General features: G+C 35.8%; 2 protein-coding genes and 1 long non-coding RNA gene across 11 annotated transcripts in view; all 3 read left to right on the forward strand.

Moving 5' to 3' along the window:
• The window catches only part of LOC126699215 (uncharacterized), a 90429-nt gene that overhangs the window by 52343 nt on the left and 12948 nt on the right, over positions 1-25138 (forward strand). The gene's annotated exons all lie outside the window — the stretch shown is intronic.
• The window catches only part of LOC126699214 (G-type lectin S-receptor-like serine/threonine-protein kinase At4g27290), a 68422-nt gene that overhangs the window by 6076 nt on the left and 37208 nt on the right, over positions 1-25138 (forward strand). For 3 of the 9 annotated variants that reach the window (XM_050396916.1, XM_050396910.1, XM_050396908.1), the window contains exon 2: positions 22929-23027. The exons of 5 other annotated variants lie outside the window; for them this stretch is intronic. In XM_050396916.1, coding sequence (XP_050252873.1) covers positions 22929-23027 — 99 coding nt within the window. Of the gene's footprint in view, positions 1-31; positions 243-428; positions 664-862; positions 1014-1114; positions 1353-22928; positions 23028-25138 lie in introns of all 9 variants that reach the window. One more of the 9 variants, XM_050396912.1, reaches the window with a different exon arrangement.
• Positions 4043-7156, forward strand: LOC126699220 (uncharacterized). The gene is made up of 3 exons (XR_007646718.1): positions 4043-4285; positions 5408-5469; positions 6679-7156. It is a non-coding gene; the product is annotated as an uncharacterized LOC126699220 (long non-coding RNA).

The following is a 25138-nucleotide window of genomic DNA, read 5'->3' on the forward strand; positions in this document are numbered from 1 at the left end:
GAAAGATTCATCTTTAACTGATGATTTGCAGGGACATCTATGTAACGGACAAGATATTGCAGTGAAGAGGCTATCAAAGAATTCAAGACAAGGTCTTGAAGAGTTCGAGAATGAAGTTGTTCTCATTGCCAAACTTCAACATAAGAATCTTGTCAAGCTTTTAGGCTACTGTGTTCAAGGAGATGAAAAGATGTTAATCTATGAGTACATGCCCAACAAAAGCTTGGATTGTTTCATTTTTGGTATGATTCTCTTGACCCTTTATGTATTATAATTACTTTCCATCTTTTAAATGTTGCGTGCCTGAGTGTCTTGTCTATTATGTATTTGAATAGAATCCTCCAATTGATTTTCAAAAGAAGTTCACAAAAAGAACTAAAAATAGACATAGATGCAATCGTGGTAACAAGGGCAAAAATTGTATGCAGAACAAAATGATACTCTACTAGCATGGCCAAAGCGTTTTGACATTATTATCGGGATTGTGCGAGGACTTCTCTATCTTCACCAGGACTCTAGACTTCAAGTCATCCACAGAGATCTGAAAGCAAGCAATATTTTATTAGATATCAACTTAAACCCAAAAATATCAGATTTTGGCTTAGCAAGAACTTTTGTAGGGGATGAAAGTGAAGTGAAGACAGATAGAGTTGTTGGAACATAGTAAGTAATATAAAATTGGTACTAGATTTTTGTTTTTCAAATTGTAGCAAATATTTAATCAATGTGCTTTGACTCAAAGTACCCCTCATTCCCTTAAAACATGGTGTAAGGGTGAGGTGATATGTTAAAGACGTATTGAAATTTAAGTTATCAGTAACAACAATAATGATAATAAAGCTTATTTGATGGTTTCATGCAGCGGCTACATGTCTCCTGAGTATGCAGTTGATGGAAGATTTTCAGTGAAATCTGATGTGTTTAGCATGGGTGTGCTTATGTTAGAGATAGTGAGTGCCATGAAAATCAGAAATTTTTTTCATCCAAATCACCATCATAACCTTTTGGGACATGTAATTGGAAAACTCTCTCTCTCTCTCTCTCTCTCTCTCTCTCTCTCTCTCTCTCTCCTTTTTGGTGGATTATGTGAGTATCTGTATTGTAATTGTGCTAGGCATGGTTGCTGTGGAAGGAGGGCAAGGCCTTGGAACTATCGTATACATGTTTGGAGGATTCACATTCAAGATCTCAAATCTTGAGATGTATTCAAGTTGGTTTGCTATGTGTTCAAAATTTTCCTGAAGATAGGCCAATAATGTCTTGTGTGAATTCTATGTTAACAAATGAGGAAGCAATTTTGCCCCAGCCTAAACAGCCTGGTTTCTTCATAGAAAGAAGTCCCAGCAATTCAAGTGCAATATTAAGAGATGAAGAATCTAACATAGAGAATGCAGTTACTATAACTATGCCAGAAGCTAGATAGGAAATTCATAAGTAGCTTGTTTGAGAAGTTGTGTGTGAAAGTTTTTTAGTATTTAGGGGTGCGTTTGGGATTAGATTGCATCTTTTTGTTTTTAGAAGTAAATACTATTAATTGTTCATAGTTGCTACTTGCTTGGATGTGTAAAACTAATGAGCTTTTCTGTATTTTCTTTAATGAAATGGCTAGACTAGCCAATTCTTATCTAAAATATAAATGATTGAGACTCCTAAATGTGGGCTTCTCTGCTTTTAAACCACAGATCCTATTGAAAGTGTACAGAGGTTTGTATCACAAAAGCAGAAGGTGCAGAACCAGAAGAAGAAGAAAACAAAGATAAAAATGAAGAGTGAATTAAGTGAAGAAGAATGATTCTATTCACATGAGCATAAGATCTATACACTACTGGTATATAAATACGGTAAGACTAAGTTGATAAATTATATGTCTATTTATATGTATATATATATATATATATATCTAAAAGCTGAAGTATATCATTTATTATTGTTATGTTTTTGTTAAGTCACATTTGTAGCCACATGATCCACCTATTTCCGACACTTTATCTCCCTTTACCTATTTTTCTCCTTATTAATTTTTCACCTTACAAGTTGTTAATTAGATTTATTATGAATAAAACTTGTTAAAACAAACAAACATCAATATCATGTCAAAAACATGCAGCGGAAAAAATAAATAAGACAAGATATGATGACCCAGGAAAACCAATGAAACCAACCTGTTTCACAGTAAAAAACCTGGGGGGAAATCTTCTCGAAAAGCAATCCACTATAGAAAAGAGAAGTTTCAAATCTAGTACAAAACCTTTGTCCCTAGACTCTACAATCCCCGTAGATGAACTCACAGCAGAAACCTTCTACCACTTTAGAACCTCTGAACTCTTCAATATATGAACGTCACCCTTTGATGCACAAATTCTAGTACGTGACTAACCAATTACGCGAATCCCAATACGCGACTTAATCACCAATTAGAAGAAGATGTTGGCTGCAAAGTTCTTCACTTCATCAACAATGAAGATCAAGAAGCACTTGGTTACAAAACCCTAAGGTGCAAAAGATGCAGTAGCTTCTTTCAGAGAGAATAAGGCACCGGTCACCTTTTTCATATGTTCTCCTTGTATTCTCTTATGTGACGGCCTCTAAAATAAGCCTTATATAGGTCTAGGGTTGTGAGAAAAGAAACCCGACACAAATACAAAAGCCTGGCCCAAAAATCAAATTTGAAAATTCTGATTTCCGTAACCTCGATAGATAGCAGGTGTCGAGCTTTAAACCTTGATAGATACAGCTATCGAGAAGCTATCAAGGAGCTGTCGAGGAGACAAAAGCTTTCTCGATCGATCCACTAGCTATCGGGAGGTGTCGAGCTATCTGTCTGCAGCTGTCAAGAGGTGTCGAGCAGCTGTCGAGTTATCTGTTCGCAGGTGTCGAGCTATCTGTTCAGCTTTAATGAACAACTTTTCTTCACTTGTTTCTTGGTCCAATCTTCATGGTTTTAATACTAGACTTGAACAACATGTTTCTTGAAGTATTCAACACATCCAGATCTACCCAATCACAAGTAAAGTGCGTTTTGTCAAAGGATTAGCTAATTACATAAAATAATGACATATGTTCCTAACAAGTGATACACATATGTCCTAACAATCTCCCCCTTTGGCAATCCGTGACAAAACCACAACAAATAAATGAACATATGAGAGAAGTCATAAATCACTCAACTCATATTCACTTGTTGAATACAATAAAATCTATCCTAACACAAACTCTTGAAAAACTTTGCAAGAAGAGAGTTTATAGCAAATAGACTTTCACAACCTGTATTTCTAAAACAGTTTAAACAAAACTCATCAAGGCATCTTAGTGTGAGATAGAAATAATAGATTGCATACACGTAGAAACATGTGTATAAAGATAGAAAAGAAACAACACATGTAAGGATAGGTGAAGAAAACATACATCATCATATATATATCAAAGATATGCACAATGTATGTAAACATGGTCACAAGACCGGTGTACAAGAACAAGGAAGTAAGCATGTAACACCCCGACCCAATTTTATAATTAAACTATGTGTTGGAGTGGTTAATTATTATTTTTAAGCCACTTACTTTTTAAAATTAATATAAAGAGTATTTAATAAACATATTATTTTATAATGCCATTGAATAAGAATTGTAAAGATTATACATAACTGAATGACTATCGGTATTTTAAATATATACTAAGTATGTACAAAATTATATCAAGTGGTTTAAGTTATTAAATATATAATTGTTGGTGTTTAATTAAGTGTACAATTTAATGGGTTTATATGCATGTTATTGTCTTAATTACTTTTAAGTGCATGAAGCTTTGATATTGTGATATTATAGAATATATATGCTCTTTTAATGTGATGGATATAACTTTATAAAGGTAAGGATATATATATATATATATATATATGTATATGCAAAGTGATATTATTTTTGTAGAAAAGTGTGAGTGTGAATGCAAGAAATTATTTTGTAGAAAGGTGTGAGTGTGAATGCAAGAAAATTGGAAAAGTGGGTGTGATTTTTCTTTCCCTAGCCATATAGTATCCACCCCAAATTTTCCACATCTCTTATCTTCTTTTGTGCCCCAAAAGTCTTCTCACTTTTGTTATTTTCTTGGCTGCATCTGAAGTCCAGCAGCTCCTTTTCTTCTTTCTCTATTCCTCTTTCTTTCTTCTTGTTTCTTTCTTCTCCACTTCTTACATGGCAGCCTTCTCTCCCTCACCAAAGCAAAATATCCCTCTCTAAAGAAGAAATTAAAGGGTTAACACTAAAATTTCAGCCTCAAATTGTTGGGGGTAAGTAATCAAAACTTCATTTGTTTATTTCTATTTCCTTATCCTCTATCCTGATTTTAGAGGCTGAACTATGATTCTGTTTTAGTGATTGAAAGTTTGATGATATTGTGATCAATTAAATGCTTATTAACATATTTTAATATGTATACTATAGGTATAAAAATACCCAAATGAAATTAAGGCCTATTGCTATTTGTTGATGATTTTGTAAGAATATGTACTGAAGCTGTCTCTGTGACAGATTCGAGGTTTACAACAAGAAAAATATGTATTAAATCATATTCTGTGAATTAGGATGCTAGGAGTAGTTTTTATGAATTCTAAGACACACATGGTTGTTATGGAAGTGGTCTCACAGAATTTGGATGAACATAAAAATAATGGTTTAATTTTTAAGTTGCAAGAAATTCTGTCAGGACAGATTTGAGTATGCTGTCTTGTGTGATTTTTAGTAAATCATGGGTTTATTCTTTGACTCCGAAATTTTTATGGTTTATACTGAACATACAGGGGAGTAGTTATGTAAAATTTCATGACAATTGGATGTGTGTGGACAGTCCGTTTGTATTTTACAAATGGAGCATATGCTGCTGAAATGAGCAGTGAACAGCATATGCTACACCTGACTTTGTGGATTTAATTCTCAAGTTAGGGTGAATGTTTTGAGCTATAATTTAATGTGATTATCTTTTGGTATGTCTCGATCATAGATTAATTTTGTGTAACTTATTTTGAGGTTTAGTACTCAAAGGAAGGGGTTCTAAACCATGCAACAGTTGTATTTATGAAGTTGTTTTGTCTGACGTGTTATATGTTACCATATGAATGTATATAGTTACATGACCATGCTTAAAAGATTTTATATTTATGCATGAATTATTGCCCTAACCTCAAAGCACCTTTTGAAATAAAGTTAGCTCTTCTAGAGATATGGGATTAATATAAGAATGTTGGTTTCTCTAGGATTTTGTACTCGTTGTTGAGGAATGTATTTTTTTTTGTGGGAACCTCGTTGAGGTGGGATTATGATTTCCTTGATTCTAAGAAATAGGCTTTGACTTGAATGTGTAAGTCTATGACAAGGAAATTATGGATAGTAATAAGCTTTGACTTATGGTTTAGGTGTTACCAGTATCCAAGTCTAAGCTCCTTCGATTGTAGGCTCTCGGCTCCTCTGCTTTCAGGTAAGGGATAAGTTATATGGGCATTTGGTAAGTCATGAGATTATTTTAAAGTATATTATGCATTAAAAGGTTTTTTATTAGAGATATGACATATAATCATTATTCTGACAAAGATATGTTCGTGAGCTTTCGAAATCTTATGTATATGATTTAAGCATATTGATGCCATTACTAATTTCCACGAATATGATGTTTAAAGAAAAGAATGGAAATGGTATTATCATGAAATGTTATGCAAAATAAGAAATTTCAGTATGATGTAAAGTATGAAATGTTTTCGGGTTATGTCCTCTGGTGATCTAAACTCTGTCAGTAGGGGTTAATTACTGGTCTTCCATGGAAAATGTTATATGATTGGCCATTAAGTGGGACTGGCTCTGCTGTACCCGCCCCTTGTTGGTTACGACCAACTTGTGGGGGAAGCCAACCTACCCCCATGGTTGGAAGATATGTATTATGATGTAATCTCGGGAATACCTGGCATTGTGGGGAATGTTGGATGCCTAGCACCGTGGTGCTAGAAGCCTCTCAAATAAGTATAGACTTATTAGATATGGGCTAACCAATAAGTTATTTATGAACAGCTATATTATGTTATTAATTATGAGAGAATGATTTTGTTAAATGCATTGTGAAAAGTTAAAAGCTCTCATGAAAATAAGAAGTTTCTGATGAAAAGAAAGCTATTCATTAAAGATAAAAGTTTCTGAAGTTCTGTTGTGCTATAAAGATAAAGTTTCTGATGAAAGTACAAGTTTATGTTTAAAAGTTATCAGATATCTATTTTTATGAAACGTTAAGTTTTATGACCATGAAAGTTATAGTATTCTATGAGAAGAAGTTTATAAAGAAAAGTTTTCTTATTAGTCAAGATGTTTCTAGTTTAATACAAAGTTGCCGATTATCTTATTTAAGTTAAAATAATTATTTTGTAATGAGAATATATATATGGCGACTTTGTAGGAAATGAAAGAAGTTTAATCCGAAAGGTTTGGTAATGTTAACCTAATAAGAAAAAGGAGAACAATTGTTTTCTATGAAGAGCGTATAAGTTATTATTATGAATAGTATTAAATACTATGCATGAAAAGATGTTCTCCTATTCGAATATTCATAGAATGAAATGATCTGATTTACATGTATCCTTATTGAATTCTCATATATCTTACCTTTACTGAGCTGTGTAGCTCACCCCTTCCACTCTTTCAGTTAGTAGGTTTTATTTTGGAGCAGAGGGAGCCTTAGTCGAGTTTTGGAAGGAGCTGGTTTTACATATTCTCCACAATTTCTCCCCCTTTTTGTCAGGATTGACAAAGGGTACATGAAGCTATAAAGTTTCATCCGAGAAACATAAAGATGATCAAGGGGACACAAGAAATCCATATAAATGCATGAATGTAATGAAACAAGATGCTATGGATAACAAGATAATAGAAAGATGCAAAACACACACATACACTAAACAAATCTAACCAATTTTATATTTCAAAAACAAGTTAAGACAGTTTAGTGAGCATATATTAACACATGTAAACCTTGTGATGGCCAATTCACATTGTACCTACACATGAATCAAGAATAGCAAAGAATATTGCGTGTTGTGTGTGAAAAACATCGCAAGATTGTATAAGTGTATACATGTTATAACGATTTGAGATATGAGAAAATCACTTTAACTCATACACAATCATAACTGTTTGATGGGGACTATCACCTTTGAGGTACATCCTATAACTCCCACATCTCCTAGAATACACTCTTACAATCATATTTAAAGCACTTTGATCTTTTTACTTTTAATTTTTCTTTGCATATTTTTCTTTTAAGCATATCATGCATGGGCAAATTAAAGAGAGAAAAGAAATACCCAATGATATTTGACATTCCAATTTTGCTATGCCTAAGCACACAAATGTCATTGACATTGCACTTTTGCTATGCCGAAGCATACAGGTGTCATATTATGATTGGCGGGCAACAGTGGTGAGATGGTTATTTATGCCTTTCTCTCAAGATTTTTTAGTCCTTCCCGTCAATAAGAGTGATATGAGTGTTAAGTATAAGAGACAACTTAATCTTACTCATCACAAACACGAGCCACAAAGCTCACTTGCTTAGTTGTGCATAGAGATGCTCATCTAAGCTACAAACGATACAAAGTTTAGAAGACTTTGTTTCAATGACCATCTAAGGTATACAAGTACCAATGTATACAAACACACACTGTTTTTATATATTTTTTTTCTCTTTTTAATTTGAAAAACAAACAAAATAAAGACTAAACAACCAGACAAAAATAGACAAACAACATGAAAGTATGAAAGAAAGCTGCATATGCATGAAGGCATGATAGAAGGGTGCAGATGCATGAAAGCATGATTCTAAAAGCAGATAAGAAATCAAGCAAAGAAAGTCTTACTTTAGATAGAAAGAATTAAAGCAGAGGACAAACAAAAAAGACAATTAAGTCTTAGGCTCCTTTCTCACCCACACAGCACGAGTCTTTGGCTGTGAAGATGAAAAGGCACGTGTCCTAATATGCCTACTAAAGAACATAGAAGAATTAAGATTCTCCTGAAATTGAGTTAAAAAGCTCAAAGTTTTTAATAAATCTCCAAACAAAGGTGTAGGTCCTTGAGAGGAAACCTGTGACCGTTTGAACAATTGCTTATGAGGATACAACTTAAAGTAATTAGAAAGAATGTGTCTAGAAACACCACAATGGTGACAAACATGAGGTCTAACAAAGGATTTAGAATTAGTCAAATCAATTTTGGATTTCATACCTTTATTACCTTTCTCAGATTGTGGCACAAAGACAGTCCTTGATCCAGAAGCCATGGAAGAGGAGGGGCTGGAGGAAACAGCATATCCTAAGCCAGTTTTATTAGAACTAGGCTTTTGAGCACTCAATACCTCATCAAGCTTTGCACTAGACATCCTCTCTATTTGAGTTCTAGCTTGACTAAACTCAACTTCAAGAGTTTTGACCTTTTTTTCTAATGAGGTGTTCTCTACAACAAGAGTCTCAACTAACCTTGTAATCTCATCTAGTTTGACTAACAGATCAGCCTTTTCAGTTTTTACCTCATTAAGCTCTTTTCTACACAAATGAGAAGTCTTTTCAGATTTTATGAATTCAATGCATAGCTTATCATAGGCTTCCTGAAGGGTCATCTTCTTGGGTACTTCATCATCAGAAGAATCCTCACTGTCACTAGCACTCTCCACAGTCACCTTATCGGTTGAGGCAACAAAGGTCATAGCGTGACGACATTCATCCACATACTCATCAGAATAATCATTCTCAGTATCACTCCAAGTAGCAACCAACCCTTTATCTTTGGATTCCTTGGTCTTTTCCTTCATGAGATAGTTTGGGCACTCTATCCTCATATGACCAAAACCTTTGCACTCATGGCATTGGATGAGGAGTTTCTCATTCTTGCCCTTCTTAGAGGATTTAGATTTCCTAGGAGGTTTGCCCTTATTCTTCTTCTTAAATTGAAGAAGCTTGATAATCTCATCAGTTATGAAAGTTATATCCTCATCCTCATCTTCATCTTCATCTTCATCTTCATCTTCACTTTCATCTTCTTCTTTAGAGTCCTCAATCTCTTCCTCTATACCCTTAAGAGCCAAGTTTCTACTCTTTCCACATTTTCCCATTGAGCCTAATCCCATCTCATAGGTTTGAAGGTTCCCTACAAGCTCAGTCAAAGGAATTTGATCAATGTCCTTTGGTTCCTCAATGGTAGTGATCTTGGCATGGAATCTTTCAGGTAAGGACCTCAGGATTTTCCTAACAATTTTGGATTCTGCAATACATTCTCCAAGGTTGAAGGCAGAATTCACAATATCCTTGAGTTTAGCATAGAACTCATCAAAGGTCTCATCCTCCTCCATCCTTATTTCTTCAAAACTACTAGTGAGTCTTTGAAGCTTCACAGTCTTTACTGCCTTGGTACCTTCATAGGTGGTCTCAAGAATGGTCCATGCTTCCTTGGCAACTTCTGTGGATGATATTTTCTTGAATTCTTCATTGGTCACCCCACAAAATAAAGCATTCAAGGCCCTACTGTTGAAATTTGCCGCTATGATTGTTGCATCATCCCAATCCACCAGCACTTCCTTTGGCTTAATCCAACCAACTTCAACAGCTTGCCATACATGTTCACCTAGAGCCTGCAAAAAGGCTTTCATACAAACTTTCCAGTATGTATAATTAGTTCCATCAAATAAAGGAGGAATCAAAAGAGATTGTCCACGATTCATGACAACGGGGGTCAAGGATCACACTCAAGAAATTAATCCAATTAGAGTGTACTCGCTCTGATACCACTTGTTGGGAAATTTAGACCCTAGTTGAAAGAATTAACAAGTTTTAAACCCAAGTTGTTAATTAGATTTATTATGAATAAAACTTGTTAAAACAAACAAACATCAATATCATGTCAAAAACATGTAGCGGAAAAAATAAATAAGACAAAATATGATGATCTAGGAAAACCAATGAAACTAACCAGCTTCACAGTAAAAAATCTGGGGGGAAACCTTCTCGAAAAGCAATCCACTATAGAAAAGAGAAGTTTCAGATCTAGTACAAAACCTTTGTCCCTAGACTCTACAATCCCCGTAGATGACCTCACAGTAGAAACTTTCTACCGCCTTAGAACCTCTGAACTCTTCAATATATGAACGCCATCCTTTGATGCACAAATCCTAGTACGTGACTAACCAATTGCGTGAATCCCAGTACGCGACTTAATCACCAACTAGAAGAAGATGTTGGTTGCAAATTTCTTCACTTCATCAACAATGAAGATCAAGAAAACAATGAAGATCAAGAAGCACTTGGTTACAAAACCCTAAGGCGCAAAAGACACAGTAGCTTCTTTCAGAGAGAATAAGGCACCGATCACATTTTTCATATGTTCTCCTTGTATTCTCTTATGTGACGGCCTCTAAAATAAGCCTTATATAGGTTTAGGGTTATGAGAAAAGAAACCCTACACAAATACAAAAGCCTGGTCCAAAAATCAGATCTAAAAATTCTGATTTCCGTAACCTCGATAGATAGCAGGTGTCGAGTAGGTGTTGAGCTTTAAACCTCGATAGATACAGCTATCGAGAAGCTATCGAGGAGTTGTCGAGGAGATAGAAGCTTTCTTGATCGATCCACCAGCTATCAAGAGGTGTCGAGCTATCTGTCCGCAGCTGTCGAGAGGTGTCGAGCAGCTGTTGAGCTATTTGTCCACAGGTGTCGAGCTATCTGTCCAGCTTTAATGAACAGCTTTTCTTCACTCGTTTCTTGGTCCAATCTTCATGGATTTAATAGTAGACTTGAACAACATGTTTCTTGAAGTATTAAACACATCCTAGATCTACCCAATTACAAGTAAAGTGCGTTTTGTTAAAGGATTAGCCAATTACAAAAAATAATGACATATGTTCCTAACAAGTGAAACGCATATGTCCTAACAGTACTTATCATAGAGAAAAAGGTCACACCACCGAGCAAGGCCGTGTATTGAAAGATCATTTAGAGTAGCTAGTGAAGGTAGGGCATCTCAAGGAGTTTTTGGTCTACCAAGAAGGAGTAAACGTAGGCCAGGGATTGGGAAGCCAAAGTGACCATACCCTTCTCCCTCCCTTAGGGGTTATTGAGGTTATTCATGTAATCTCTCAGGGCATGAGCTTGAATAGTCAGTGGGGAATATTGAGTGTAATGTCTACGCCTGAAACAGATGTTACAGATCGACCTGATAAGTGGCCTGGGATGATCTCAGTTCCAATCACTTTTAGTGAAGCAGATTTAGAAGGAACCTCATAGCCACATGATGACACTTTGGTGGTGACTTCTCAGATTGGTGGATTCCTAGTAAAGAGGGTTATGGTAGATCAAGGGAGTGGAGATGAAATCATGTACCCTGACCTCTATAAGGGGTTGGGACTGAAGCCTGAGGATTTGAGTATGTATGACACCCCACTTGTAGGGTTTGATGGGAAAATCGTAATGCCCGAGGGGCAAAGGTTGTAGCCAAAGGAAAAGAGGTGGAAGTAAACTTTATTCTGGTCAATGGCTACTCACCATACATAGCGATTTTAGGGCGTCCTTGGATCCATGCCATGGGGACGGTACCCTCAACACTACACCAAAAGATCAAATTGCCTACGAAATATGGAATCGTGATAGTTCGGGCCGATCAAAAGATAACAAGATAGTGCTTAATGGCAACAATAAATCATGAGATTAAGCAAAAAGACCAAGTTAATCGGGAGCAGTTAAAGTAATTATCGATAACCAAGGGTCTGATAGGCATAGACAATGCGGAAGAGTTGGTCCAAGTACGAATTATGCCATATTTCGATATGTATTTCCAGATAGGGAAGAGCATATCAGTAGAGGACCGATTGGGAATTTTGTTGTCATTGGTGTAGAATTTGGACGTGTTCGCATGGAGTCCGTATGAAGTGCCCGAGGTCGACTCGACTTTTATTGTGCACAAGTTAAATGTAGACCCTCTAGTCCCACCAAAGAAACAAAGACCGAGGAGGTCCACGAAACCTCATGTGGAGGCAGTGAAAGAGGAAGTGGAGAAGCTAAAGAGATTGGGGCAATTAAAGAAGTGTTTTTTTCCTGAATGGTTAGCCAACACGGTGGTGGTAAAAAAGAAGAACGGCAAGTGAAGAGTTTGCGTTGATTTCACCGACCTTAACTGAGCATGCCTAAAGGATCATCTCCCTGGTATCGAAGATAGACCAATTAGTGAATGCCACGGTTGGACACCAGAGAATGAGCTTTTTGGATGCCTTCCAAGGGTACTATCAAATCTCTTTGGCTCCTGAGGATTAGGAGAAAACATCTTTTACTACACTCGAGGGAAACTACCATTACACAGTGATGCCTTTGGGCTCAAGAATGCAAGGGCTACTTATCAGCGGATGGTCACCTGTATGTTCAAGGATTTGATCGGTAAAATGATGGAGGTTTACATTGACGACATGGTAGTAAATACTAAGAAGAGTGAAGGGCATGTGTGTGACTTGGTCAAGGTCTTTGATATATTGAGGCAGCACAAGTTACGCCTTCCTGCTGAAAAATGTGCCTTTAGAGTAGGATCAGACGAGTTTTTGGGTTATATGATAACCACATGAGGCATAGAGGTGAACCCTGACCAGATTATAGCTATTCAATAGCTGTGCCCTCCTAACAACACTAAAGAAGTGCAAAGACTTATCGGGATGATTGCCATCTTTAATAGGTTCGTATCAAGATTGACAGATAGATACTGACCATCCTATAAACTGTTGAAGAAGTTTAAGGGTTTTCAGTGGACTGTGGAATATGACATGGCGTTTAAAGATTTAAAGTCTTACCTAGCCAGCCCACCCATTTTATCCCGACCTAAGCCCAAAGAGGACTTATGCATGTATTTGGAAGTATCCAACCATGCCATTAGTTCGATGTTGCTTAGGCAATAGGAGGGAGTCCAAAGACTGGTATTTTACCTCAGTAAAACGTTAGTGGATGCGGAAACTTGGTATTTGCCATTGGAAAAGATGGCACTAGCACTGGTGCATGCTATGAGGAAACTACTACATTATTTGCAAGCTCATACAGTGTGGGTGTTGACCGAGTACCCTTTGCAATCACTTTTAAGGAGGTCGAATTTCACTGGGAGGATAGCAAAATGGGGGACAAGACTGGGTACATTTGACCTTCAGTATAAGCCGAGGAATTCAAATAAGGACCAGGTGTTGGCAGACTTTATGGTTGAATTTACTCCTTCTCAAGGAGCTTTTATTGGAATATGTCAAGTTAGGGTTAAATGCTGGCATATGTATGTGGACGGTGTATCTAATGCAAGGGGGTCGGGGGTCGGAGTTGTTATGGTGTCTCCCAAAGGGTTGAGAATGGAAAAGTCACTCAGATTGGGCTTTTGCTCTTCAAACAACAAGGCTGAATATGAAGCCCTTATTACTGGATTACGGGCAGTGCAAAAGCTCCGTGACGAAGAGGTAGAAGTATTCTCGGACTTGAGATTGGTGGTTAGTAAGATAAAAGGCAGCATTGAGGCAAAGGATTACTGCATGTTACAGTATTTGAAGTTGTTCCAATCCCTCTAGTTGAGTTTCCAAAAAGTTAGTGTAGTTAGAGTGCCAAGGAGTCAGAATAGCCACGCTGATTCATTAGCCATATTGGCTTCGTCTTTAGAAGAGCGTATCCCCCAGATGATTTTTGTGGAGCTACTAGAGTAATCGAGCATTGAGCGACGGACGGTGGTAGGGGTTGCTTCGGTAGAAATGTCGAGCATTTTTGCGTAGAAGAATCTCTCACAATTTTCTCTTGCTATCTATATTTTTCTCTTCTCTTTTGCTTGCTCTCACTCACGCAGTCCTCCAAAACTGCACTGTCCTCAATCTCACTCACTGGGACTTCTCTTCACTTTTCTACTTCTTCTGCACCAAAGATTTGTTTGGGATCCACTTATTTTGCTGAAACTGAAAAATTTTTGCTGAAAGTACTGTAGATAATGGTAAAAGTTAGCTGAAATAGTACAGTGGAACCTATAAATAATACCAAAAACTGCAATGGGACCCATAAATAGTAGCAAAAATAAACTAAATAGTAAAATAAGTTGGCAAAATTAATCATGTCAAACAACACCAAATGTTCAAATGGCCTTTCCTTTTATTTCTTCACTTTTTTCTTCTTTTCTTCCATCCACTTGCTTCACATCAAGTCACAATAAATGCAAGCACACAAGCCTTGACTTTTGTACATGATATTAGACCAAAAAAAAAAAAGAATAATTCAAATTTTCTCTTCACTCGGCCGAATGTCCTTGTGTTTTCTTCAGCCAATTTTTCTTCTTCCTTCAATGTGTTCCACACTATTAGTATCAAGTCTCATTAAGAGACATGGTTGGCATGAAGACTTCGGAGACAAGCTCATTAGGGTGTGTTTGAATACCACTTATTTTGTTGAAAACTGAAAACAATAAATAAATAAATAAATAATTTTTGGATTACTGTTCACGCTGAAAATAGTGTTCATTTGCCTTAATGCACTGTTCATGTCCCATGAACAGTGCAAGAGACATTGGTCAAAAAAAAAAAAAAAAAAAAGGCAAAACGCAAAATGCTAAATGTGGACGTGGGATCCAAACGGTCACTAAATTAGCTATTCCATCAAGTGTGGGTTGGAATCATGTGTATGCCATATGGGTCCATTTCATTACCAAATTACTTTGAAAATAAATCAATGGCTAATATGTGCCACGTCAACTAAAAATGAATAACTTAACTCTAATAGCAAAGTTAACTGTGGTTAAACAAACTAAACCTTAACGTTCGCTAACATAAGCGTTAACATTGGGGAAAAAAAAGGGAAAAAACAAAAAAGAGGATGGGAGTCTCTTTCGATCTGGGATCTGGGTGCCTCATCAGTCATCTGGGGTGGTCAGAAGAGACATTTAGTGGTGGTGTTCACCGTGGAGGGGATAAAGACTATCCAAGTCCTTCACAATTTTTAATATTACTACTCGTTCCTTATAATTTTTAATTTTTCTAATTCTTTTAACATACACCTCTTAAGGGAGAAAGTATACCATGTTTCGGTAATACCAACTCAACATCTATTTTGGTATTTCCTACCCAATAAATGAGTAACACTTGTTTCAAAAAACCACGTTAGACTACTCCAATATGAATCGAGTCACATATGATCTCAAGCTTTCATCCTCACATATGTTTAGCAAGCTTGCCGAAGATCTTTTGTACCTTTAGCCTCCAATGAAGTGGGTGAAAAAGTGTCTGCTCAATTCCTTGAAGGTAGAGACGGTGTTGGGGGCTAACTTGCTGAACCATACTTTAGCCAGTCCCTTAAGCGTGGTGGCGAATGCCCTACACATGATCTCATCTAAGACCCCTTCTAGGTACGTAAGGGTCTTGAATGATTCCAGATGATTTGGCGGGTCCCGTGATCCATCGTACGCTTCCACCTACGGCATCCAAAACTTGGTTGGAAGAGGGAAGGAAGTCACCTGCGCTGTGAAGGGTGAGCCAATCTGCTGAACTAGCTCGTCCAGGTTGGTGGATACTCATCCCCTTATGGCGTTCATCATCATGTCCATCTTCTCCTTCATCATCTGCATGTCCTGCGCTATGCGTATTGCACTGCTCTTTAGTTTCAACGAGTGCTTGGTATCTTCATGCTGATCCCACCTACTAGGGATGTTGCTTTCTTCTTGATCTTCCTTTTCCCGTCGGCCTTCCGTTAGGAGGTGACTACCATTGTACTCTTCGTTGTCTCGTTCGTCGTACTAATCCTTAGGACGTCATTCATTCCTTTGGTTTAACTATTGCTTAAACTCCTAGTTATGCTGGGTAAGCCCCTCAACTACCGCTGCTAAGGTTTGCACTTGTCTTTCCAAGGCGTTGGGGTGGGGAGGGGGGGTTCCCTGTCTCCTGGTTAATGGTAGCTGTCGATCACGTTTGGACCATGCAACTTTTTGTCTTAGAAGCAGTGATATGGCTAATCACTCATTCCCTATAAACGGCGCCAATTGATGATGCCCGAAAATCGTCAATAAGATGATTGTTCTTGAATGCTCCAATGTGTACCTGAAGAACAAGAAACCAAGAACCAACAGAGAGCACTGGTGAGGTGCTGGCTAAAGACCCTCTGAAGGTTAAGTCAGAGAATGAAAGATCTCCAAGAACTCTATAGTGAGAGAGCTAGGGATTTTCTGCGTACTTAAGAGAGGAAAAGGCTTGGCGCTTATATAGTGAATGAAGGAGCTTTCCCTGTAGAGAAGATCTTAGGTTTAAGGTCCCGAGATTTTAGGGTTTATCTTCCCATATAGGGAAGATACAAACGTAGAGTTGGGTCCTTAAACGTGGCGTGCAAGTTATTTCTATATAGAGACTCATAAGCGAGGGACAAGCAAAAACAGGTGGGACCCACCATGCACATCCGTCGACATGATCATCTGTCCGTCGACATGGATACTCTGTTCGCTGGTACGTGATGCAAGGGTCTCGTGGGTTCCGACGTCTCTCCGTTGGCATACTTAGTCCTCTGTCAGACGGTTGTTATGTATGGGCCAACCATCAGTTTAACTGGATGATGTCCGATGGACAGCTTAGAAGGTGGATGGGTGCTGGTTGAAGAGCCATGAGCGAAGTTTGTTCATCCCAATGGATGAGGAAGGTCTGTTTTCTTACTAGATGAAAATGCCCTTATCAATTAGGGGCCTATGTTCAACTTGTTTAATGGAACCAAAGAGGTCAAGAACTAGGAATCAATGGGCCTTCTTTTTTCTATTATTTTCATTGCAAACTTACTCCTTTTCTTGCTTAAAATCTCCCACGGTGTGGTGTAGACAGCATTACTCCATCCCAACCTTTAAGTGATGGTAAGACAATAGTGTCTAGAGAAGGAAACTTTGTACTTTTTATATTACATACTAATCATAATAGAGTACGGTGTTTATATATATATATATATATATATATATAATCCTTGTTCTTTGCTTGAAATAAGAAAATTTCAACTCATGAGTCACTTTAAAGTAGATTCCTTCATTTTGTAACACAAGAAGAGTTGTCTTCTTTTTCGAAAGTAGGGACGAACCCAGGATTTTAAGTTAAGGGGGGCGAAGTATACGTAAAAACCAAATTTCAAATAAGCATCCATATAGTTAGTGGCAAAGTCAAAAATATTTTATAGGAGGCCAAGCCAAAGATAATAAAAAAAATTTTAACTTAAAAAAAAAATCATGACAAAAAAATACTTTATTCGACAAAATTAATAAACAAGTCTATAAGAATGAGTGAATGGCTTAATTTAATTACTCAGGCAAATACTACTATAATAGAAACACTATTATTAATTTCAAAAATAGGAAAATTCTTCTTTTTTATTGTACGATATAATGTAAATTTATATTGTATACACACAAAAAAAGTGGCAAATATTGTATACATTTGTAAAAAATATACAATATTTACCATTTCTTTACAAACATGTACAATATTTATTACTTTTTGTATGTCTGTCATGCAAGCTTGCATTGAAATTGCAATGTAGACATAAAAATTACATTGAATATAAAGCAAATTGATGATCACTGACAAGTTAACAATATAGCTACTAGTTTTCTCAAAAATATATATATATATATATATGGCTACTAGTCCTCTACAGTACAACATAGTGATCTTATTTTGTTTGATTGAACTACATGTATCAACGTATCAACCTATATTCATCAATGAAAATATCAATCAATAAAATAATAATAATATAATTAACAATCCTATTTTATATTACTATTTTATGAGTTACTATCGTTTTCCATCACTTTACTAAAACAAAGAGCAGCTGAGTCTTAAACTTAAACTTAAGGCTGTGTTTGTTTGGGATGAAAATAGGTCCACTGTTTGGTTGAGGAAGGAAAATAGAGAGGAGAGAAAACCCGGGAGAAAATTTTCTCTCCCGGGCCCACATTTTTTATCCTCCCAAATCGAGAGGAAAATATGAGAGGAAAAGTGCTTTCACAACACTATTACACAAATACTCTCTCCCACCTACACTCATTCATGACCTGATGACCCTCTCACCTACCCCACCTGATGACTTTTTGCCCACAAATCATCCTTATCACTTTTTTGTCTCTTCTCATCTTACCTTCACCAACGTCCAGCGGTCCAAGTTCTCTTCTCTCTCTTTTTTTTTCTTATTTTTTTCAACGTGACCTGATCAAAATCCTTTGCCCAATTAAATTTATATGTACACTATTGTAATTTTTACATTATAATAATAAAAATAATAATATAAATTTATATATATGATGTGGTAAATTTTATATTATTTAATGAGTACAAATAAATCTATTTCTTACATAATATGGAACAATGGTATAATAGTCAATTTATATAAATTACATTTTCCATCCTTCCCTTTTTCTCTCCAACCAAACAAAAGAGTTTTCCACTCTCTCACTTTTCCACCCTTCTAACCAAACACACAAGAGGAAAAACTAAATATTTTCCATTTCTCCATCTCCATTTTTTAGATTAGCTTTGCTACAGTGCTTCTCTACAAATAGAGAGCACTGTAGCTTTTACTATTCATTCTTCAAATGTTTTTTTTATTATAATAATCAGGCATTGAATAAAAAAAATGTTGGAAAATGTGTAGTTGTTAAAAAAAGAATAAATAATGAATGAAGAAATAATATTTAAATGAGATGGAGAAAATGATAGAGAATCTGCTGGAAAGTGTATTTAAAAAAGTAGGTAGGTAAAAACTAAATGTCACTGTTCATTGTCCAAACAGTACAAAAATTTGGCTAATCTACTGTAGATGCTCTTACACAGTTTTACATAGATAATTTGTTATAAATTCTAACAAAATTCAGTCCAGTCCAAAATGCCAACAGAGTTGTTGCCTTGTTGACATTCTTAGTTGGCATTGGAGATTAGGTGTAATTGATGAAGTGGATAAAGAGTTGGAGGTGAGATAACATGAAGTGTGTCTTTTGAAGGGACATTGTGGTGGTAGTCACAGTGTTGTGTAGGTGGAGCCGTGGAGGTTGGAGGTTGGTTCGGTGAAATTTTGGTAACACATTAAATGCTAATGTCAACACTGCAAAAACAAGCATTATGGCCACAATTATCAAATATTTGATCATTTGATGGATTGCAATCAATAGAAAATAAATACTGCATTCCTTTGAATACATCATTTGAGCTATCATGAAAAACTTTTAGGTACTTGCAAAGTATAGTGAAATAGTACTCTTTCTTCTCATATTTATAGTTAACATTACCATTCTCCGAAAGTACCTAAAAATTACTTATCATTTACGACCTGTTTGGAAGTTTAGAGAGGGAGGAGAGTAGTGGAGAGGAGAGTAGAGGGGAATGGTTATCCTCCACCTTGTTTGGATATTTTTAAAATTAGTAAGGGGAAAGGGAGTAGTTAGCCATTTCTCTTATTTGGATGTTTTAAAATTAGGATGAAAATGAGAGGAAATGATTTAAATAGACAAATTTACCCATATTTAAAAATAGACTTGTAATATTGGTCTATGATTAATTTGTTAGATTAAATAATTATTTAATCAACATTCTCTTTTCATCAAATACCATTAATAAAAGTATAAAACTACTTTGCATAAAAATAAATAAATAAATAAAAAGAAAAAGCAAAGAAAGAAGTATAAAACTACTATTATCTATTATAAAATAGTTAATAGTAATTTAAAAAACAAAAATAAATATAAAATACTGAAAACAAATAAAAAAAAAATGAAAAATAGAATGTATCGAACAAATCGGTTTCCGGTTTCTCAGGCTTCTTCTCGTCCTAAACCACCATGTCCTTGCCTCCGATCACCGGCAGCATCACCGGTGCCAGAAAAAGGAAATTATCGGCCACCAGACGAGGAGTTGACGTCATCGATCTAGAAGCTCCACACTCAGTCTTGAACCGCCGACATGAGAAGCTACTGCTACAGCTCTCCGACTCACTGATGTCAGAGCTCAGGCTGTAGCTGCCGCACCGCTCGCTCTGCTCCTGGTCGGAGTTGGAGTCGGAGCCGGAACCGAAGGCTTCCTCCAACGAAAGGTTGGCCATTGATCTGGAAAAGATTGAAAGGTCACAAGTGATTACAGTGGAAAAAGAAAGCAAAGAAAAAGAAAATTGGTTTGTAATTTTGTTAATTTAGAAAGGCTAAATTGGAGAATTCATTTTGTCAATAATTTATCTACTCTACTCTCCCTCCAAATTTCTCCAATTTGGGGGAATTAAAAATGAGGGGTTAGAGGTAGTTGAAACCTCTCCAAACCCCGCCCCCTCATTTCTTAAAAAAACTTCCAAATGAGGTAATTGAATTACTCTCCCTCCCTTTACTCTACTCCCCCTCCTTTTTTTAACTTCCAAACAAGCCATTAAGTCCTACCACTTACTCCCATTATTCTCTCCCTATGACATACGGTATATTGTATATATGTACTTCGTAGCTAAAGGTTGCATGGGAATCAACTTATTGGATGAGTTAATTGAATATTCATTCTTCTTCAGTTCATGACATTCATATACAAATTGGAACCAATTCTTTTATGGGTTTTATTTTATTTTATTTTTTTAATTAATGAATAAAGAAAATAAGTGCATAGGACTTCCAAGAAGATTAGTACTATCAATTACTTATCTTATTGATCGGTTTAACTATGAATTGGAGCTTCGATTGATCTGGTCCATATTAAAAATCGGGAGAATAAAAGGCAGTCGAAAAGGTTCAGATAAAACTAGTCAAATTGGAAATTCTCAGCTTTGATGAGCTTGATCTGTTTTGATTCCTTTTGTAATTATTAAGGATTTTTTTACTTAAAAATATAAGAAAAGTCATTTGTTAAATACTCTGTCTCACACATTCATCTTCAAAATTCTAGATGAAGAATGATTCCTACTTTTCCATCATTCCACAATTTTTTATTCTCCCATTTTTCCACCCCTCCAACCAAACGAACCCTTAAAGTGAACATTTAAATATACAAATAGAGAGAGGGATTCAAAGAGAGATAAATACAGCAGTGGAGCCGTAGAGGGCCTGGAGGCTAGATTTGGGCCGATTATCCCTGGTTGGCTAGTTAGATCTTCAACTTGATGGAGCTCTTTGCAACAAGCGGCAATGGGTGAAGGATGAGATTGTTTGTTTGATTCATATATATATAAAGATGAGTCTTTTTTTTTTTTTTTTTTTTTAGGAGGAGTCTTGAATCTCTTGATTTAAGAGTCCTAAATAGAAAAGATTTGGGTTTATTTTTTCTATTTATCCTTTTGTGATTATTTGAATTTATTAAAATTATTTTGTTGCTCATTTTGGAGGAGCTATGGATCAACAACTCAATGAATGGCCAAATTTTATTTTTGATTCCAGGTTCTTTATATCAATTTTTTCTCTTTTGGTTGAAAGTAAACTATTCAAGGTCTGACTCTGAAGTCATTTCTTTCCAAAATTCTAGGGGGGCCGGTGAGTAAATCCCTTCTAAATTTTAAGATAATTTTTGAGCTTATACCTACTATTTTATTTTTTTTCACATAAGGATACGGGGCCCGGGCTCCCTTGGCCCCCTACTAGGTCTGTCCCTGTCCGGAAGGCATGCGTCCAAGTCAACTGCCGTGTCGTTCAGGGTTTATGCCTTTCTAATGACCCTTAACGATAGATGGCCTATCTTGAAATTGTATATAGGAACGAAAGAGGTCAAGAGCTGGGAATCAATGGACCTTCTTTCTTCTATTCTTGTCGTTACAAATTTACTCTTTTTCTTGTTTAAAATCTCCTATGGAGTACTAGACAGCATAACTCCATCCCAAATTTTAAGTGATGGTGACACCATAGTGTCCAGAGAAGGAAACTTTGTACTGGGTTTCTTTAGTCCTGGAAGTTCCAAGAATCGTTACTTGGGAATTTGGTACAACAGCATCCCAGTTCAAACTGTTGTTTGGGTTGCAAACAGAGTTCGCCCAATCAACGATACTTCTGGGATTTTGATGATAAACAGCACTGGAAATCTTAACGTCATCCAGAATAATTCGGTTGTTTGGTCAGCAAGCCCTTTGAAAGAAGCTCAGAGTCCATTGTTACAACTCCTGGATACTGGGAATCTTGTGGTAACAGATGGCAATTCAGAAGATTATTTGTGGCAAAGCTTTGACCATCCATCTGATACAATGTTACCGGGGATGAAACACGGTTGGGATTTGAAGAGAGGTCTGAACAGGCGCTTAATTGCATGGAAGAACTGGGATGACCCATCTCCTGGGAACTTTATCTTTGAGATTACAAATCATAACTACCCAGAAGCTTATTTGTGGCAAGGCTCAACAATATACTTCCGTGCTGGGCCTTGGAATGGCTATGGCTTCAGTGGTTCACCTGGACTAAAGCCAAATCCGGTGTTTTCCTTCAAATTTGTGTTCAATCAAGATGAGGCCTACTTCATGTTTACCCTGAAACAGTCACTTCACTCAAGAGCACTTCCCAACCAAACTAACTCTATGTTTCAACGCTTCACATGGACAGAACAAAGTTGGAAGCTTTTTCAAAATCTGCCTATGGACTACTGTGATACTTATGCCCTTTGTGGAGCCTATGCAAGATGTCTTGTTACCGACTCTCCAGTCTGCCAATGTTTAAAGGGATTCAAACCCAAGTCACAACAAAGATGGGATTCACTGGATTGGTCCCAAGGATGTGTACGCAATAAAAGATTGAGCTGCGAGGGGAAAAGTATACATGGGTTTCTTAAATTTTCTGGATTGAAACTCCCAGATACTACACACTCATGGGTGAACACAAAAATGAATCTCAAGGAATGCAGGGCAGAATGCTTGAATAACTGTTCTTGTATGGCTTATACAAACTCAGATATCAGAGAAGGTGCTGGCTGCGCCATCTGGTTTGGTGATCTAGTAGATATTAAACAATTTCCGGCTGGTGGACAGGATCTATACATTCGGATGCACCCTTCAGAACTGGGTATGAGTTTGATTTTGTGAAAGATGATCTTCAATTACTGTTTTCAATTGTCTTTCAATTTTTTTGTTTTTTAGAATTTAAAATATATTTATCCATGGTAGACGGGATTAAGGAACACATTAGGAAATTAATCCTTCACAAGTGAACCAAAGCTCTGATACCAAATAAAAAATACTTTTGACCCCTAATACAACTTAACTACCAATTTTAACCAATTATTCTGTATTAAGTGAAGTACTTGATTCATCAATATTCAAGCATGAAAACAAGCATAGATATACATTAAAGCATATGAACCACAAACACACATTAACAGTTGCAGAGCTACGTTGTCAATGGCCCCCTAGAATTTTAGGGCCCGTTTGGTAGAGCATTTTAAACATATGTTTTTAGTTTTTAAACAATATTACAAGCATTTTCACACACTTTTTTACCCACACGTATTTCAAAAAAATACAAACAACATTACTCAAACTACTCTATCAAACGGACCCTTAATTTTCTTCTATTGTTAGACTATGAGTCTAATAGCAACAACAAAAAGGTATATGGTTATGGCCCCCAAGAAAAATATGGCCCCCCACTTCTTTCTAGGAACTCTACTTACTATTTAGTCCAATAGATAACAACCCAAAGTTCTCAAAATAAAATACTAGCTAACTCTCCCAATTTTTCAAATAATTTGTTGTCAATTCAATAGACAATAACCCACACTCTCAAAATAGCATCTTTTACTACCCATTTTCAAACAAATTTTACTTTTTTCCCATCCTTCTCAACCTCTACTGATGGGATTCTCAATAGATACCAGCCCCATGTTTCTTTCCTCTCATTGTTTATTGCTCTAACACTTTAACTCGGAAACAAATAAACCTGTTTCATCTAGAAGAAAAAAAATGACCATATTTGCTTCAAGTTCTAGCTTCTCCTTGCTAATTTTTTTTATTTTTGTTTTAGCCTTCAAGAAAGTAATTGAACCTCAACATTTCAAGTTTGTTTGTTTCTTTAACACCACAAGGGCATTTAGATTTATGCTTTGCTATATATATATATATATATATATATGGTAATGGTCATTTAATTTATGAATATGCTTTGTTTATTAAGAATATGTTGTTCAATTTTTTGTATTGCTATATGATAATATATTATATCTCTCTCCAAATCATCATTTTCTTTTTTTTAATTTGAAATTTGGTGCTGAATAATTCATTAAAAAAAATAAGGAAATTTCAATACTATGGATAATTAGTGGCTAACCCATGCTATGCATAGGAACCTACCTATTTGTGTGGTAGACTTAAATGATTTTATAAATCCTTAAATTTAGTAAGAAACTACACCATTGCATGAATTGCTCTTGTACAACTTCAATTTGTGTTGCAATTTGATGAAGAAGTCATTGTGTGAACATGCAATAGCTTTCAAAAAAATATTAAAGAATTAGAAGATTCATTGCTTAAAAAATATTGAAACAAAACAAAATATATATGACTACACAATAGAGAAATATTAGAGAAAGATAGTTACATACAAAAGAATAATTCATGACTATAAGCCTATAACTATTGAGAAGAATCAAAAGATTAAGAGCCTACAAATTATAGAAAATATATATGTGTGTGTGCGACTACACAATAGAGAAATATAAGAGAAGGATGTGTTACACTCAAAATAATAATTCATGGCTATAGTCATTGAAATTTGCCAAATAGTTTTAGATATTGCAAAAATATAACTCAAAAATACAGATGTTAAAAATTTAGAAAGGCCAAAAAATATTAAAGAATCATTAGATTTACTTCCTATAAATTATTGAAACAAAACAATATATATATATATATATATGATTATACAATAGAGAAATATAAAAGAAAAATTGATTACTTTCAAAAGAATAATACATGGTATAGTTGTTGAAATCTGCTAAATATGTTCAAATATTGCGAAAACTAACACAAAAATTTACATGTTAAAACTTCCAAAAAGCAAAAAATATATGACTATTCAAAAGAGAAATATAAGAAAAAAAAAAGTACATAAACCCATAAAGTAGTAAGTTTTAAATTTTAATGGATCTAAACTTTAAACAAAGAAAAATAATCATCTGT

Source organism: Quercus robur, chromosome 9, assembly GCF_932294415.1.
Source record: "Quercus robur chromosome 9, dhQueRobu3.1, whole genome shotgun sequence".
NCBI classification, from domain to species: domain Eukaryota; kingdom Viridiplantae; phylum Streptophyta; class Magnoliopsida; order Fagales; family Fagaceae; genus Quercus; species Quercus robur.